The sequence below is a fragment of the Saccopteryx bilineata genome, chromosome 6, assembly GCF_036850765.1.
Source record: "Saccopteryx bilineata isolate mSacBil1 chromosome 6, mSacBil1_pri_phased_curated, whole genome shotgun sequence".
NCBI lineage: Eukaryota > Metazoa > Chordata > Mammalia > Chiroptera > Emballonuridae > Saccopteryx > Saccopteryx bilineata.
Window position 1 is genome coordinate 175,394,746 of NC_089495.1, and position 18,214 is coordinate 175,412,959.

The 18,214-nt window shown below is 37.3% G+C and overlaps 1 protein-coding gene across 1 annotated transcript in view; it reads left to right on the forward strand.

The window, feature by feature from the left end:
* ESF1 (ESF1 nucleolar pre-rRNA processing protein homolog) overlaps window positions 1-9,625 on the forward strand; it is a 71,595-nt gene extending 61,970 nt beyond the window's left edge. Inside the window, exons 12-14 of the mRNA XM_066235512.1 lie at window positions 4,117-4,196; window positions 5,961-6,107; window positions 7,817-9,625. Coding sequence (XP_066091609.1) covers window positions 4,117-4,196; window positions 5,961-6,107; window positions 7,817-8,110 — 521 coding nt within the window. The 3' untranslated portion in view covers window positions 8,111-9,625. The remainder of the gene's footprint in view (window positions 1-4,116; window positions 4,197-5,960; window positions 6,108-7,816) is intronic.
* Window positions 9,626-18,214: the final 8,589 nt, after the last annotated feature.

Below are 18,214 nucleotides of genomic sequence, written 5' to 3' on the forward strand. Positions count from 1 at the left end.
CACGTAAGATACTATTACTCCTGTTACACTAGACGAGGTACACCTGGAAGGGGGGAGGACTTAAGAAACCGAGAAGGAGCAACATTAATGTTTGGAAGAGTATATAGTTCAAGTGCCATGGTTGAGAACAGAGATATTTTAAGCCACATGGACATGGGTCCATATGTGATACCTTTGCTCTAAGCAATCTCATAAAACTGAACTTTCACATTCTTCAAAATAGGGAGGAATTGAGTTCATTGGTTGATGCCAGACCTGGTGTTTGGCTTGGGTTAGAAGCCAGTTTGAATACTAGAAATCTTTTCTAATTTTTATTTCTTTTTTCTTTTCCTTACATATAAACTTGCTACAGTTTTTCTGTTTTTTCTAAACTGCAAACTTGACATCAAATGCAAGTTTTAAAAATGTAATGTATGGTACTTCTAGATTGAAGTAGAAGTTTTTGTTTTAGAAGTGAAATACTGGAGAATTTTTCTTACTGTCCAACTGTATAAACTCCTTAAGATGAAGTAGGGGTGAAATAAAGTATACCACAAGTAAATGTACTCCATTAAAATTATCCTTTGTCTTGATAACTTTAAATATTTGATAAACCACCTTGAAAATGTAGTGTGGTACACATATTTGATTCATTCAGCCAGTATATTGAATGCTTACCGTGTACTGCTCGTATGTATTTTACAGTTTGAAAATGCTTTTATATTCATTCTGTCCTCTAATCCAGACTTCAGCCCACCCTAGAGAAGAGTAAACTGAAGCTCAAGAAACAGCTGAATTGTGCAAGTTCCAGTAGTAGATGGTAGAACCTGATCTAATAGGCTCCCTTTACTTTTTGTAATTCTGCAAGTACATTGCAGAGCCAGAGCCAGGACCCATATGTGTAAGAGCTGGGCGTGAGGAATTTCTGGGTTTCCAACACAGCCATAATACCCAGGTTCACAGGAAGATTAACAGACTGCATCTGATTATGGGCAAGTGATTTTAAATGCAGGAATGCTGAAGAAGGTGTGAATAGTAATAGGGGTTTACCACGCCTGTCTGGTCAGTGCTGAGACCATGTCTACCCTGCAGTGAATTCTTTTAACTAAACCCTCTGGAGGAAGATTTTATTAGAACAGTTCTGTGACAGTACAAGTAATGAAAAACGGAGTTTCTTTTACAGGTAGTCATTTTACAGATCACTTGTTTGCAACATGTCTTTTTCCATAGGTGTACTCAGTTACATTTTTTGCTTAAAGAGAGAGTAGCCTCAGTAAGGATTTTTTTTTTTAACTGTAAAACTTAACATCTGATTTTCCAGTCTCTGTTCGTATTCAACTTATTACAATCAATCCATATGTCCTTCTGCAGCAGTCCTAAGAGGTGCAGTTTCTTACTTGCCAAATGGTTCACTGAAAAATAAAGATAACATTTCAGAATAGAACTTCTATTTCCATCATACTCTTTATTTAACTTAGGTCTGAAAACTTTCCAACGGGGAAAAAATGCTTTAATAATAAATGAAGATGTGCCCTCTTAATCTGATCTTGTTAACAGTGCAGAAAGGGACTCGGCACATTATTTATCTTCTGGCTAAACAGCTCAGCCTAGCACACAGTAAATTGTTTTGTGAGCACAGCGATTTTCATCACACTAAAATTGGATGTCGGTTTAACCCTGACCATCTTGGAGCTTCTTTTTTCCTCCCTTGCTGCAGTCTCCCTTTCAAGTTTATTTTTATGACTTTTCACCAGTTTGTTATAAAATCCGGAACAGTTCATTGTGGGCTCTTTGAAATTATTTCCCACAGCTGTAAGTGAAGATCTTTATCTCCTTTATGTAATAATCATATACAGCCTGAGTTTTTCTTCCCCTGCCACAGAATGATCTTCTATATTTGTCACTTGTCCATTTACTTCAAAAGGAGCTCCTGCCTTGAAGAATATGGGAGCTGAGGTCAACTTAGGGTACGGGAGTCAGACGCCAAAGAAAGGGAAACCTTGATAGTACTTATATATTTAAAATGGAGAAAGGTATAATCTTAAAGTGGATACATTGTTCCCTGAGGACATTTGAAATAGGAACAATGAAGATTTTCACTGTAGGAAGAAGGGCTACAGACGGTCATTTCTCCTTGGCAGCGCAGGGTGCGTGGCAGCATGGAGGGGACCTAGCAGCACTGGGCTGGCGTGCTGTCGGCTGCGCTGGCCGCGTGAGTGCAGCAGGGACTGGTGCATGTGGAGCAGTTTGTCAGCCTCTCCCGACTTTGGGCTTCGTGTTTCCTGTTATCCCCCATTAGTTGCAGTTATTCAACCATCAGTAATGTCCTATGAATTTTACTTTGCTACTTGACATCAAAATGCATTTTAAATGGAGGCTGTTGCAGGGAGACTATTTGATAGTGAAGGATTGGAGCATGGCGGTTAGTAGTAGAGCCTGAGCCGCAGTGCTTGGGTTTGAGTCACGGTTCTTTCACTTACTAAATCGAGACAAATTATATTAACCTCCATGCTTCCGTTTTCTCATCCACAGAATGAGGATTATAAGTAAGAGAGTCTAATTCATATCACTGTTATCAGGATTAAATTAATATATGTAAAGATACTAGAACAGTACTACTGCCTGACACAGTAAGTGCTGTGTAAACATTAATCTTGGAAAACAACACAGCTTATTCAAAGAAAGCTGTCCACCAGCTCAGAGATCTGCATTGTGTATTAATGCTATGGACTCCGAGTAACACAGTGTGGCTTTGTAGATTCTGACCCTTTTCAGTCCTGCCAACCTTAGCACCCTAAAACCAACTCCCTTTGAACCTGTCTTACTCCAACACCCACAAACTAGGAGGAAACACTAAAGCAGCAGTGTGATCACCGAGGCCCCCAGGACATTTTATATATCCATCTAGTCAGATGGTCGTGACAAGAACAGCAGGCACTTTTCAGCACCACGTGTCAGGCACTAACTGAGCTCTTCACATTCACTCACTCTTTCAGTCCTCACTACAACCCCATGAGGTGGGGGCTATTATTACAACCCTCATTTCATGGGTAAGGACACAGGTATAAAGTGCCCAACTGGAGTGTGGCAGAGCCAGAATTTAAACCCAGGCCAGCTGCTCGAGTCCAGTGCCCTTAGCTGCTGCACATTACTGCCTTTCACTTAGGACGAGAATATGTCAGCTGACACCGCGCGGTCGCCAAGAACCCTGGAGTCCCTGAAAATACAAGCAGTTTTTCAGCCAGGAGCCACTTTTACCATAAGCTATTTTGCCTCATCATCAAGTAGAAAGTTAACAACCAAAGATCAAATTTGTCTTTAGAGAAAGAGAATGGGTTTTCTTAAACCATTACTTACAGGTAGTTACTTCAAATTGTTATTATAAAGATAAATTCTCATTTTGCAGGCGAGTTTTTATATACAGAGTTTTAAGCATGTGTATGTTAAAATTTATTCCTTTGTGATTTCTTCAATTGTTCTCATGCTAAGAAAATATTTCTTCTATTTAAGATTAGGCAGCTATTCCCTGTGTTTTTTCACAAAGTTTATTTTTCTTAATGTTTAACTCTTTCACCTGTCTGCATTTTATTTGCCTATACATTATGGAGATAACTTGATTTTTTTTCCAAAACAAAACAAATTGCCCCAAACCAGTTATTGAATAACCCCTTTTTTCCAGTGATATATGATGCTACATGTTGTTATTATGTACTAAGCTATATTGTTCTTTTCTCGTTATAGTATAGTATTTTTTGGTTATTTTTTTACTTTGTAGTACATTGTATCACTAGTATGTTAAATCTAGTTAACTTTATTAAGATTTCTTCAAATTGAATTTTATGAAATGCTTATTCTGTCTGTATCTATTGAAATAATCTTACGGTTTTCTTAGTTGATACAATTATACATTATTTTCAGAAGAAATTGCTCTGTTATAATATTCAGTCACCCCATTGAGATGTATATTTATTCCATTCATACCCATAGTCATGTCTTAGTAATATTTTTTACTTTCTTTAGCTTCTATACATCTATTGATAAGATATTTCCTAAATATCTTGCGTTTTTGTTCCTAGTGTAAACATATTATTGTTGATAGTCTTGTAATTTTTAACCCTCCTGTGTTTGTTGTGCCAGGTTTAAAAGGAAAAAAATCAATGAAATCTGCTGAAGATGGCGCATCTCTAGGGGAAGAAGCTGAAATAGAAAAACAAAAGGTAAAATGATCATTGTTACATACTTAGTTAATAATTGAGAACTAATTTAAATGAAGTTATCTAAATGAGTTTCTAGTGTTCCTCTCTAATAAAAAAATAACTTATTTTAGCAATGAAATCTATAAATAAATTATAAAACACATAATAAATATTTTAACAACATAGTTTAAATTAAATATCACCTTCTTACCAAATATTTATCTAATTAATACAAAGTTAAATTTACCTCAAACCCAAGGCATGTCCTTTGGTAATTAAGAGGAAAATATCTCACTTATAAAAATTATTACTATAACTGAGACAAAAAAAAAATACTAGGGATTAAAACCTAAAAATAATATTGCCATAAATTTTAATTTAATCTGAAAATGTCCTGTAATACAGACTTTGTTTTTATGGCTTGTCAAATGCTGATTTTTCTCTTTTGTGTGTGTGTGTGTGTGTGTGTGTGTGTGTGTATAATTAATTTTAGTGAGAGAGGAAGGGAGAGAAAGAGAGATGTTCCTGTATGTACCCTAACTAGGATTCAAACCGGCAACCTCTGTACTTCGGGTGATGCTCCAACCAACCAAGCCATCCAACCAGGGCTGATTTTTCTCTTTTTACTATTGTAAAAATCATAAGTTTAATGTACAAAAATAAGTCTGTCCTAGAAATGCAGTGAACCTCATCTTCAGTGACTCCAAAGATCCCGGGCACGGAGTAACATGTATTCTACTGAGGCAGGAGTTGGAGTCCACAGCATCCCTGTGACTCTGTGACTGGCATTCATATCACTGCCGGGGGTGAGCCTGACTGGTCACCTGAATGCTGCTTCTTAACAGGTCTTGTCTGTTCTCCATGCACTGCGTATACAGTAGTACTCAGAGAGTTAAGGGGCACAAAGAGATCCTCTTCCGTGGAAGATAGCTCCAAAAAGACAGCCACCTGCAGGTGCCAGTGATGGAAGTGAGAGGAAATGAAACCGGCCTGAAGTAGTGTTGCTGTAAGAGCCACTGAGTCTGGCAGCAAAATCTGTTTTCTCCAGTATACAAGGTGGTTTACTGGGTTCTTGAGAATTCACATTTAATCTCACCTCATGTCAGTAGAAAATACCTATTCTGTGGAAAAGACAGTATATTCTATTTCAGAAGCAAATATAAAGATTCCTTCATAGAAATGTATCAGTTTTGAAACAGTAAAGGCAAAATTAAAACGAAACTTCTTGTTAAAATACATGTTTACAAAATAGTTTGGCCCTGATCAGATGTTCAGTGGTTAAAGCATCATCCTAAAGCACAAAGGTTGCCAGTTCAATCACTGATCAGAGCACATACAGAAACAGGTCTGTGTTCCTTTCTTTCTCCTCCCCCCCCCCCGTACTTTCTCTCTCAAAAAATTTTTTAATACTCTGACTTTTAAAAAAAGAAATAAATAAAAAGTAGTTATTTAGTACCATGAAAATACTATGTTAGCTATATTCTGTATCATTGCTTAAAAAGACCAAAGTGAAAATGAGGATTATTTCTTTGGATGACTTGGGGACTAATTCCTACCCCTCTCCCGCTCAGTGATGTTGCTTGTGAAGATTTAACCTGACTGCTGTACAAAGATCTCTGGTTTCTTTTTGAGTTTCGGTAACCCACAGTCAGTTTACCAATGACAGCTGTTAGCCCAGATCATTGGTAGCTGAATTTTCCTTTCCTAGAGGGGATTTCTGTGCCTCATATTCCTGTTTGGGGAAGAAAACATGTTGTGTATTTGAACTTTTTTTTCTCTTTAAAGGCAGAAATGGCTTTGCTCATGATGGATGAGGAGGAAGAGAGCAAGAAACACTTCAATTACAACAAGATTGTGGAGCACCAGAATCTGAGCAAAAAGAAGAAAAAACAGCTTATAAAAAAGAAGGAATTAATAGAGGATGACTTTGAGGTAACCAGGGGCAGAAGTCATTAGCCTCTTCAAGTGTTGAATCTAGAGTTAGGTCTGGAGATTAAAATTAAGCATAGTCAACGTGGTCCTTGAGATGTCTTAGGCAGGACCATGGAGCCAAAGTCACTATGTTTCAGTCCTATACAGCCAGTTCATCCCCACATGGAGCAAATCATTGTTTCTTCAGTTAAGCACTAGGTGAAGGAACTGACTGTCATTTGGTAGCCATGTTGCACCAAAATAGGTAGCTTTCAGTGTTAGAATCACATGAGGCGTGACGCTTGCTTGGGAAGGATATGCATAATTAAGCCCAACTGAAAAAGAGCAGGTTTGTTTCACACTGTGCCGTACTCTCACTGTGTAGAGTGGCCAGCACAGTAAGCCATGCTTTTTTAATTGCTATGTTTTTTATTTCCATTGCTCCCCCCTTTTCTTCTTTTTGCTAAATACATATTCCTAATGACCACACAGTCCCCATACGTGAGTTTGAGCTCTGTGCAGAAAATCTACAAATAGCTGCCAGGAACTTCCAACCGTTAACATGGATGAGTAGGCCCAGAGAACCTGGGGAAATGCTGAATTTGTTCAGCGAATGGAGGAACATGCAGATAATTTCTAAGCAGCGTGGAAAGGGACTTTGAGACCATTCTGTAGCACAGGTGTCTGTCAGTCAGTTCTGTGTATGTTGCTGTTCTCTGCACGTTTCAGGGTATTGTTTTTCTTATGGAAAATTAAAAGCAAAAAATGATTCGTAGTCAAACCTTCCAGTATGATAATTGTCTTTACACTTTAATAATCACACATGAAAACATCGTGTTTTGTTAGTGGTGATGGCGGTACCCCCCTGTCGTCCTTAGTAGAACTACATAACCCTACCGTCCATCTCCAGGCAGACTCATCTTTTCCGTGGGCTTGCTGCGTGGCACTGAGTCATGTTCTTTCCTGCTGGTCACCCCTGTGCCTAGCAACATTTGAAAGCCTGGCTGCAGTTAGGGGTGTACTCTTACATGGGAAAGCACAGTGTTTTTGTAGGAAGACAGGAGATAAATGTAGGCCTTGTATCTGACCAGATCTTGGTCTTGGGAGTGCTTTCTTTTCCATAGTAGTCTCTCAGTCTTCTGATCTATGACTCACCCTTAGGAGCTACTCATTTGGACACCAAGGTTAAACATTTTTGTAATTTACTTTGAATTTAGTGACTGTACATAGAACTCCAGCAGGAGATACCATCTCTGGCTTAATTATCCCAGCCAGAAATAGCTTTCACACTAAGTGTGGGGAAACATGCCTTGGGAACTACTGCTTACAGTCACTCTCTGAGTGACCAGTGTAGTTACAGGCCACTCTATGTGTAGACCATACAGTTCCCTTTAAAGAGGTTGTCTTTGCATGGTAAGAACAGTATGTCCTGCACATGTGGTCTAAGAGTAGGCCTTGAAATTCCATGAAGATCTGTGGGAAGACAGTTTTCTAATGAAGCTATGCAAAATACATTTACATTTTATATAATATAACTCACTTTGTTTTTTTTTTTCAATTACAGTTCATATTCAATATACTAGTTTCAGTTATACAGCATACTAGTTAGACATTTATATAACTTACAAAGTGATCCCCACCCCCAGTAACCACTCACTGACTCAAAATTTGGCCCCATTTCTAAGCCTTTTGGTTTACTAATTTATTTTTCTTTCCTTTTGGATTTACAGATAAATGTTAAGGATGCGCGGTTTCAGGCAATGTATACTTCCCACTTGTTCAATCTGGATCCATCAGATCCTAATTTCAAGAAAACAAAAGCTATGGAAAAAATCCTGGAGGAGAAAGCTCAGCAGAGAGAACGAAAGGAGCAAGAACTTACTCAGGCAATAAAGACAAAAGAGAGTGAAATTCCAAAGGAATCACAAAAGCGGTCCACTGATCCTGCCTTGTCAATGTTGATTAAATCGGTAAAAAACAAAACAGAGCAGTTTCAAGCAAGAAAAAAACAAAAAGTCAAATAGCTGTCTGTTGTTTCTTTTTAGATTGAGAATATGCTGCCCCTAAAGTTTACAGAAGTGGTAGAAAGAATATTTATTGGGAACAAAGCTACCTTTCAAGAATGTGAATACACTCTATTATGACCATTGAAAAATTGATTTCATATGTAACGTAAGACCTAATGGTGGGTGAGTGACAAATTTGTACTCTGTATTTCTACAGATTAATCATACTAATCTGATTAAATTGTAGGATTTATAAAGTTTTTATATTTTATGAAATTCAGTTCATATTAGATTATTCTACAGTAGCTTTCTTTAAACACCTTACAGTTCTATGTAAAAAAAATAAAAAACAGAAAAATAGTTCCGAGTTTATTTTTCTAGTCCTAATTATGGGAGCCAATAACTTTCTTTGTTGTTTGGTCATGTTCATTGTACAGTAGTTTGCTTTTGAAATAATTTGTAAATAAAAATGCAGAATATTTTTATTCTTTTGTTAACAGAGATTTATTTCATTTTGTACATCTCAAATAAACTACTCTCTGGAAAAATATCTGGAAAACTTTCTTCTTTAAAACGACAGCTCCATGAAGAGGCAAGTCCAGGTTTGCAACTGCTCTTAATTGTACTTGAAATGTTCGTGAGCTCTGCAATGATTTTTTTTATTTGTAGTAACAGAAAATTCTTTTATCCACCCTTCAGATTTTTGGAATGCTTGGGAGGGTGGATATGCTGCTATAGAGTTTAAGGAATCTTAATTCTTTTTAAAATTAAAACACGTCTTTAAGGCCTTTCTACTTACTCCTGGATCTCATCTCGTCTAGGTTTTATAAACTATTCACTGTCCACTTAGGAGGAGGATTAGGTGTGCTATATAAATAAATGCAAATAGAAACTAAAATGGTCATTTGGAACACATGATAAACATGGTACCTTCTAAAAGACATTGGGAGTTCGGCCATCTGTGGTCAGTAGTTAAAGTTAATAGTTAACTTGTCATTTTTTGGTACAAAAATTCAAGTTTACCAATGTAGAATTTTTTTCAAGAATAAAAGTATATAAAACATATCAAGGTAATAAGGGTTGTATATGCAGACTCAGAGGAAGGAAAAAAGAGGACATTTAAATTACTCATTACAACAGAGAAAAATGCAGAATATTGTGCTGGGGATTGTTTTTTTGTTTGTTTTGTTTTGGGGGTTTTTAACTATAAACCAAAAACCAACTGACATTATTAGGTAATTCAGCTAAATAAGGCATTGTTTTTGATCACTGTGAACTTCCCAATATTTATCTATGCATCATTTGAAAGATCATGAATCAATATGTTTATGAATATAGTCTATAAACATAATTATAGTACAGTTATGCAGGGAAAAACACTTGTTTCTTCTAAACTTTAATTATAGTGGTTTTGATTGATTTGGTTTGAGTCTTTGTTTTTGAGCCTTTTGTTTTTTTATGTCACTGCCTTTTATTGTAAAACTCATTGTATTAGGCACGTAATTGATATAACAAGTAAATTGAGTACATACATTATGCACAGCACTGGTTCCTTGTCTCAATTGATTTTTCTATGTAGAAAAAAATGAGAATAGTATTATTATGTACTCTGTTAATTAAATATCCTACATCAAGAATGTTAGGCTCTCAATAAATATTTACTGCTAGTAAAACTCAGGATAAAAATGGTCACTATTACAATTTGGCAAACAATTTGAAGCTAGCTTGGGTGACTTTGGACCACATTTATTTGAATTTTTGTTGTTGGAACCTTGGAGAATAAGTCAGCATTGTAGCACCCAGATTCAGAAGTGTCTCAAGTCCAGTGGCTCTCTGGCTTCTCAGACTTTCATCAGCAGTCTTGGGGACTAGCTTGGTATTCACTGTCATTGCTACTTACTCTCTCTGAGGGAGATGTGTTAGAGACACAAGCAGAACAGGAATGACTGCACTCATTCCATAGTCTTTTCTGAGTAGGCCGTTAGGTAATATCCTGGCCTTGTTTGCTCATTGGAATCATTTGATGGAATTTTTAAAAATTCCATTGGCAAATCTGCATCCTAGACCTATTAAATTACATCTATCAGGTAGGATCCAGTCATTATTTTCTAACATTGGGAATGCCAATATGCAGCCAAGGTTGAGGACCACTTTCTTTTTTTGTATTTTTCTGAAGTTAAAAGCAGGGAGGCAGTCAGACTCCCCCATGTGCCCGACTGGGATCCACCTGGCATGCCCACCAGGGGGCGATGCTCTGCCCATTTGGGGCGTTGCTCCACTGCAGTTGGAGCCATTTGAGCACCTAAGGTCAGAGGCCAAGGAGCCATCCTCAGTGCCCAGGCCAATTTTACTCCAATGGAGCCTTGGCTGTGGGAAAGGAAGAGAGAGAGGAAGGAGAGAAGGAAGGGTGGAGAAGCATATGAGTGCTCCTGTGTGCCCGGACCAGGAATCGAACCTGGGACTTCCACACGCTGGGCTAACACTCTACCGCTGAGCCAACTGGCCAAGGCCTCACTTTTTTTTCTTTTATGAGGAGGGGAGACAGACTCCCGCATGCGCCTTGATCAGGAACCACACATCAAGCCCACTAGGGGGCAATGCTCTGCCCAATTGGGGCCATTGCTCCATTGCTCAGCAATAGAGCCATTTTTTTAGCTCCTGAGGCAGAGGCCACAGAGCCATCCTCAGTGCCTGAGGCCAACTTGCTTGAACCAATTGAACCATGGCTGTGGGAGAGGGACAAAGAGAAGGGGGAGAGGTGGAGAAGCAGATGGTCACTTCTGTGTGCCCTGACCAGTAATCAAACCCAGGACATCCACAAGCCAGGCTGACACTCTACCACTGAGCCAAACAGCCAGGACCAAGGACCACTTCTTAGAAGGAAAAAGGAAGCCCAAACATTTTCTTTTTGGTCCACCAGTTGAGAAGCGAATGAACTCAATATCAACTTTGTTTATTAGCTCTTGCTACTTAACAAGCCACCCAAACATAGTGACTTGAAACAGCTAACATTTATTATTTATGAATCTATGGCAGGGGTTGGAAACCTATGGCTCACGAGCCAGATGTGGCTCTTTTGATGGCTGCATCTGGCTCGCAGACAAATCTTTAATTAAAAAAATAATAATATTAAAAATATAAAACATTCCATGTATTACAATTTATTCATTTTTTACTGCTCATGTTCATGGTTGCAGGTGGCTGGAGCCAATCACAGCTGTCCTCCGGGACAGCACCAAATTTTTATTGGATGATGCTTAACGTACATGGGTCGTTGTATGGCTCTCACGGAATTACATTTTAAAATATGTGACGTTCATGGCTCTCTCAGCCAAAAAGATTCCTCATCTATGGGTTGGCTAGGTAGTTAGTATTTAGGCCAGCTCAGCTGCTGAGCTGTGGGGCTTGTTGGGACTCCACATTAACTCAGATGACTAAGATAGTGAGGGGATCTCTCATCATAATACAGCCTTCTTCACCTGGTGACAGAAGGGTTCTCAGCTAGCTGCAAGAAATGGTAAATCCCAATACACAAGTACTTTACTTTTTTCTTTTTCAGTGAGAGGAGGGGAGATAGTGAGGCACCACAACCTGGATCCACCCAGCAACACCATCTGGGACTGATGCTCAAGTACTGAGCTGTTTTTAGCACCTGAGGTTGATGTGCTCAGACCAAATGAGCTATCCTTAGAACCCGGAGCCATGCTCAAATTAATTGAGTCACTAACTGCAGGAGCAACAGAAGGAGAGAAGGGGGGTTGGAGGGAAAAGCAGATGGTTGCTTCTGTGTGCCATGACCAGGAATTGAACCCAGGGCATCGATACCCCAGGCCAATGCTCTACCTCTGAGCCACTGGCCAGGGCACACAAGTACTTTTTAAGACACTGTCAGAGGCTACTATTCATTGGCCAAAACCCAAATCAATAGGTGGGAAAGTCACAATGCAAAAAGTCACATACAGAGACATGAAGAAATTGGAGTCCATTATTAGAACAACCAAAACATAGGTTTCTTCTGTGGAAAGGGCTTCAGTATCAGGTTTTTCTGGTTTTTGGCAATGATAAAGCTGCTGTTCATGTGTAGGTGCATTTATGGACCAGGTTTTCTTGTGCAGACACTAGGAGTGGAATCCTGGATTGTATAATAAGTATATGTTTAACTTTATAATAAACTGCAAAAAAAGTATTTACCATAGTAATTGAATAATTTTGTATTCCCACCCAGAATATCTGAGTTCCAGTTGCTCTGCAGCTTCACCCACCAGCAGTTAAAATTTGTCAGTTTGCATTTTGTTTTTGCCATTTTAAGTGTGTACTGGTATCTCATTGTGGTTTTTTAACTTGGCGTTTCCCTAATATCTTTTCATGTGCTTTTTATTTTTTTAATAGTTTAACAACAGGCAGTTTGTTGCAGTGGTTTGGGATTGAATAGATTGTATAAGCAAATTCTTTTTTTTTTTTTGTATTGTTCCAAAGTTAGAAGCGGGGAGGCATGTGCACAACCAGGGTCCACCCGGCATGCCCACCAGGGGGCGATGCTCTACCCATCTAGGGCATCGCTCAGTTGCAGCAGGAGCCATTCTAGCACCTGAGTCAGAGGCCGTGGAGCTGTCCTCAATGACCGGGTGCTCCCATGGAGCCCTGGCTGCAGGAGGGGAAGAGAGAGACAGAGAGGAAGGAGAGGGGGAAGGGTGGAGTAGATGGGTGCTTCTCCTGTGTGTCCTTACTGGGAATTGAACCCAGACTCATGTGCTTATTTTTTATCTTTGGTTAAGTGTTTGTTCAGATCTTTTGCCCATTTTTTTAAATTGCATTAGTTCTTTCCCTATTGTTGAGTTTTAAGAGTTGTTTATTCATGTAGATACAAGAACTTTGTCATATATAATATATAATTTTTGAATATTTTCTCTGGACTTTGCTTTTCATTCCCTTGACAGTCTTTCATAGAATTTTATTTTAATAAAGTCCAATTTATCTCTCTTTTTAATATATATATAGACTTTTTTTTATATAAGATATCTTGACTAACCCCAGGTTACAGACATTATTTCCTTTGTTTACATATATCATAAAAGCCTTATAGTTTTATATTTAGGTGCATACTACATTTCAAATAATTTTTGCATAAGGTATGAGATTTCAATTATTTTTTGCAAATAGTCTAACTGCACCAGGACCATTAGTAAAAATTAGTCTTTCTCCATTAAATTACCTTTATATTTTTATCAAAAGGAAATTGGTGAACTACCTGAATGCAACCAAGATGAAATAGATAGCCTAAATAATACTTTAATATTAGAGGAATTAGAAGAATCAGAAAACCTAAATGGACCAATTTCATCAAATGAGATTGAAACAGTTATCAAAAAACTCCCAACAAACAAAAGTCCTGGGCCAGATGGCTTCACAGATGAATTTTACCAAATTCAAAGAAGAACTAACTCCTATTCTTCTCAAGTTATTTCAAAAACATCGAGAGGAAAAAGACTTCCAAACTCCTTTTATGAGGCAAGGATAATACTGATTCCAAAACCAGGCAAAGACACTACAAAGAAAAAAAACTATAGACCAATATCCCTGATGAACTTAGATGCTAAAATTCTCAACAATATATTAGCAAACCAGATCCAGCAATACATGGGGGAAAAAATCAAACATCATGATCAGGTGGGATTTATTCTGGGGAGACAAGGCTAGTACAATATTCACAAATCAATCAATGTGATTCAACACATAAACAAAAGAAAGGATAAAAATCACATGAGAGTATCAATAAATGCAGAAAAACATTTGATAAAATCCGGCATCCATTTATGATCAAAACTCTCAGCAAAGTGGGAATACAGGGAACATACCTCAACATAATAAAGGCCACCTATGACAAACCCACAGCCAACATCATACCCAATGGACAAAAATTAAAAGCAATCCCCATAAGATCAAGAAAAAGGCAGGGGTGCCCCTTTTCACGACTCTTATTCAACATAGTTCTGGAAGTCCTAGCCACAGCAATCAGACAAGAAGAGATAAAAGGCATCCAAATTGGAAAAGAAGAAGTAAAATTTTCATTATTTGCTGATGACTTGATACTCTACAGAGAAAACCCTAAAGTCTCAGTCAAAACTACTGGACTTGATAAATAAATTTAGCAAGGTGGCAGGATATAAAATCAATATTCAGAAATCAGAGGCTTTTTTATACACCAACAATAAACTGTCTGAAAGAAAAATTAAGAAAACAATCTGCATTATTGCAACAAAATAAATAAAGTACCTAGGAGTAAATTTAACCAAAGTGGTTAAAGACTCTTACTTGGAAAATTATAAAACATTGATAAAAGAAAACAAGGAAGATACAAACAACTGGAAGCATATACCATGTTCTTCGATATGTAGAATAAACATCATTAAAATGTCTATATTACCCAAAGCAATTTATAAATTCAATGCAATCCCTATTAAAATACCAATGACATACTTCAAAGATACAGAGCAGATATTCCAAAACTTTATATGGAACCAAAAAAGAATACGAATAGCCTCAGCAATCCTGAAAAAGAAGAATAAAGTGGGAGGTACCATACTTCCTGATATCAAGTTATACTACAAGGCCATCATAATCAAAACAGCTTGGTACTGGCATAAAAACAGGCATATATATCAATGGAACAGAACAGAGAACCCAGAAATAAACCCATACCTATATGGAAAATTGATATTTGACAAAAAAAGATAAGAGCATACAATGGAGTAAAGACAGTCTCTTTAACAAATGGTATTGGGAAAATTGGACAGGTACTTGCAAAAAAATGAAACTGGATCACCAACTTACACCATTCATAAAAAAACCTCAAAATAAATAAAAGATTTAAATGTAAGTCGTGAAACCATAAACATCTTGGAAGAAAACATAGACAGTAAACTCTCTAATATCTCTCGTAGCAATATTTTTGCTGATTTATCTCCACAGGCAAGTGAAATAAAAGACAGGATGAACAAATGGGACTATATCAAACTAAAAAGCTTTTGCACAGCAAAGGACACCATTAACAAAATAAAAAGACAACCCACACAACGGGAGAATATATTTGCCAATATATCTGTTAAAGGGTTAATAACCAAAATTTATAAAGAACTTGTAAAACTGAACACCAGGAAAGTAAACAATCCAATCAAAAAATGGCCAAAAGAAATGAATAGACACTTCTCCAAAGAGGACATACAAATGGCCAATAGGCAGATGAAAAAATGTTCAACATCACTAATCATTACAGAAATGCAAATTAAAAACCATAATGAGATATCACCTCACACCTGTCAGAATGATGCTCATTAAAAAAAAACAACACATAACAAGTGCTGGCGAGGGTGTGGAGAAAAGGGAACCCTCCTGCACCGCTGGTGGGAATGCAGACTGGTGAAGCCACTGTGGAAAACAGTATGGAGAGTCCTTAAAAAATTAAAAATGGAACTGCCCTTTGACCCAGTTATCCCACTTTTAGGAATATATCCTATGAATACCAAATCACTGATTCAAAAGAAGAAATAGAAGAAATGTATCCCATGTTTATTGCAGCATTGTTTACAATAGCCAAGATCTGGAAACTGCCCAAGTGTCCTTCAGTGAATGAGTGGATTAAAAAGCCATGGTACATATACACAATGGAATACTACATGGCCGAGAGGAAGAAGGAAATCTTACCTTTTTTTTTATTTTTTAGTGATTTTAATTTATTGTGTTTACATAGATTCTAGTGTTGCATCGAATGCATTCCCCTTCCCCCATATTCCCCTCAATATTTCCCTTGCCCCTTCCCCATAGCGCTCTCCTCCCTTCACTTCAGGTTTATCCTATCCTATCATCCCCTTTCCCTCTGTCCTCTTTTCCTCTGGTCCTTTTGATCTCTCCTCTTTCTCAATTTCGTTCCTCAGTTCACATTGTTTACTGGATTCCTCAAGTGAGTGAGGTCATATGATATTTTTCTTTTTCTGCCTGGCTTATTTCATTTAACATAATAGTTTCCAGGTCCATGCATGTTGTTGCAAAAGGTAAGATTTTCTTCTTTTTCATAGCCCCATAGTATTCCATCGTATATGTATACCATTGCTTTTTAATCCACTCATTCACTGATGGACACTTGGGCTGTTTCCAGATCTTTGCTATTGTGAATAATGCTGCCCATAAACATGGGGGTGCATTTCTCCTTCTGAAACAGTGCTATGGTGTTCTTGGGGTATATTCCTAAAACTGGAATAGCTGGGTCAAAAGGCAGTTTGATTTTTTAATTTATTGAGGAATCTCCATACTGTTTTCCACAGTGGCTGCACCAGTCTGCATTCCCACTAGCAGTGCAGGAGGGTTCCCTTTTCTCCACATCCTCGCCAGCACTTGTTATGTGTTGTTTTTTTTTAATGAGCATCATTCTGACAGGTGTGAGGTGATGTCTCATTGTGGTTGCATTTCTCTAATGATTAGTGATGTTGAACATTTTTTCATCTGCCTATTGGCCATCTGTATGTCCTCTTTGGAGAAGTGTCTATTCATTTCTTTTGGCCATTTTTTGATTGGATTGTTTATCTTCCTGGTGCTCAGTTTTACAAGTTCTTTTTAAATTTTGGTTATTAACCCCTTATCAGACGTATTGTTAAATATGTTCTCCCATTGCATGGGTTGTCTTTTTATTCTGTTCTTATTGTCTTTAGCTGTGCAAAAGCTTTTTAGTTTGATATGATCCCATTTGTTTATCCTGTCTTTTATTTCACTTGCCCGTGGAGATAAATCAACAAATCTATTGCTGTGAGAGATATCTGAGAGTTTACTGCCTATGTTTTCTTCTAAGATGTTTATGGTTTCATGGCTTACATTTAAGTCTTTTATCCATTTTGAGTTTATTTTTGTGAATGGTGTAAGTTGGTGGTCTAGTTGCATTTATTTGCAGGTAGCTGTCCAATTTTCCCAACACCATTTGCTGAAGAGGCTGTCACCATTGTATGCTCTTACCTCCTTTGTCAAATATCAGTTGTCCATAAAGGTGTAGGTTTATTTCTGGGTTCTCTGTTCTGTTCCATTGGTCTATATGCCTGTTTTTATGCCAGTACCAAGCTATTTTGAGTACAATGGCTTTGCAGTGTAACTTGATATTAGAAAGTATGATACCTCCCACTTTATTCTTCCTTTTCAAGATTGCTGAGGCTATTTGTGTTCTTTTTTTGTTCCATATAAATTTTTGGAATATGTGTTCTTTGAAGAATGTCATTGGTATTTTAATTGGTATTGCATTGAATTTATAAATTGCTTTGGATAATATAGACATTTTAATGATGTTTATTCTTTCTAACCATGAGTACAGTATATGCTTTCAATTGTTTGTATCTTCCTTGATTTCTTTTATCAATGTTTTATATATAATTTTCCAAGTACAAGTCTTTAATCTCCTTGGTTAAATTTACTCCTAGGTACATTATTCCTATGGTTGCAATAGTAATAAGGATCATTTCCTTAATTTCTTTTTCTGACAGTTCATTGTTGGTGTATAAAAATGCATCTAATTTCTGAGTATTAATTTTACATCCTGCCACCTTGCTGAATTCATTTATCAGGACCAGTAGTTTTTTGACTGAGACTTTAGGGTTTTCTATATATAATATTATATTATCTGCAAATAATGAAAGTTTTACTTCTTCTTTTCCAATTTGGATGCCTTTTATCTCTTCTTCTTGTCTGATTGCTGTGGCTAGGACTTCCAGAACTATGTTGAATAAGAATCATGAAAAGGGGCACCCCTACCTTGTTCCTGACCTTAAGGGGATTGCTTTTAATTTTTGCCCATTGAGTATGATGTTGGCTGTGGGTTTCTCATAGATGGCTTTTATCATGTTGAGGTACGTTCCCTGTATTCCTACTTTGCTGAGAGTTTTGATCATGAATGGGTGCTGGATTTTATCAAATGCTTTTTCTGCATCTATTAAAATTATCATGTGATTTTTATCCTTTCTTTTGTTTATGTGATGTATCACATTGATTGATTTGCAAATATTATACCATTCTTGCCTCCCCAGAAAAAATCCCACTTGATCATGTGTATGATTTTTTTCATATATTGCTGGATCCACTTTGCTAATA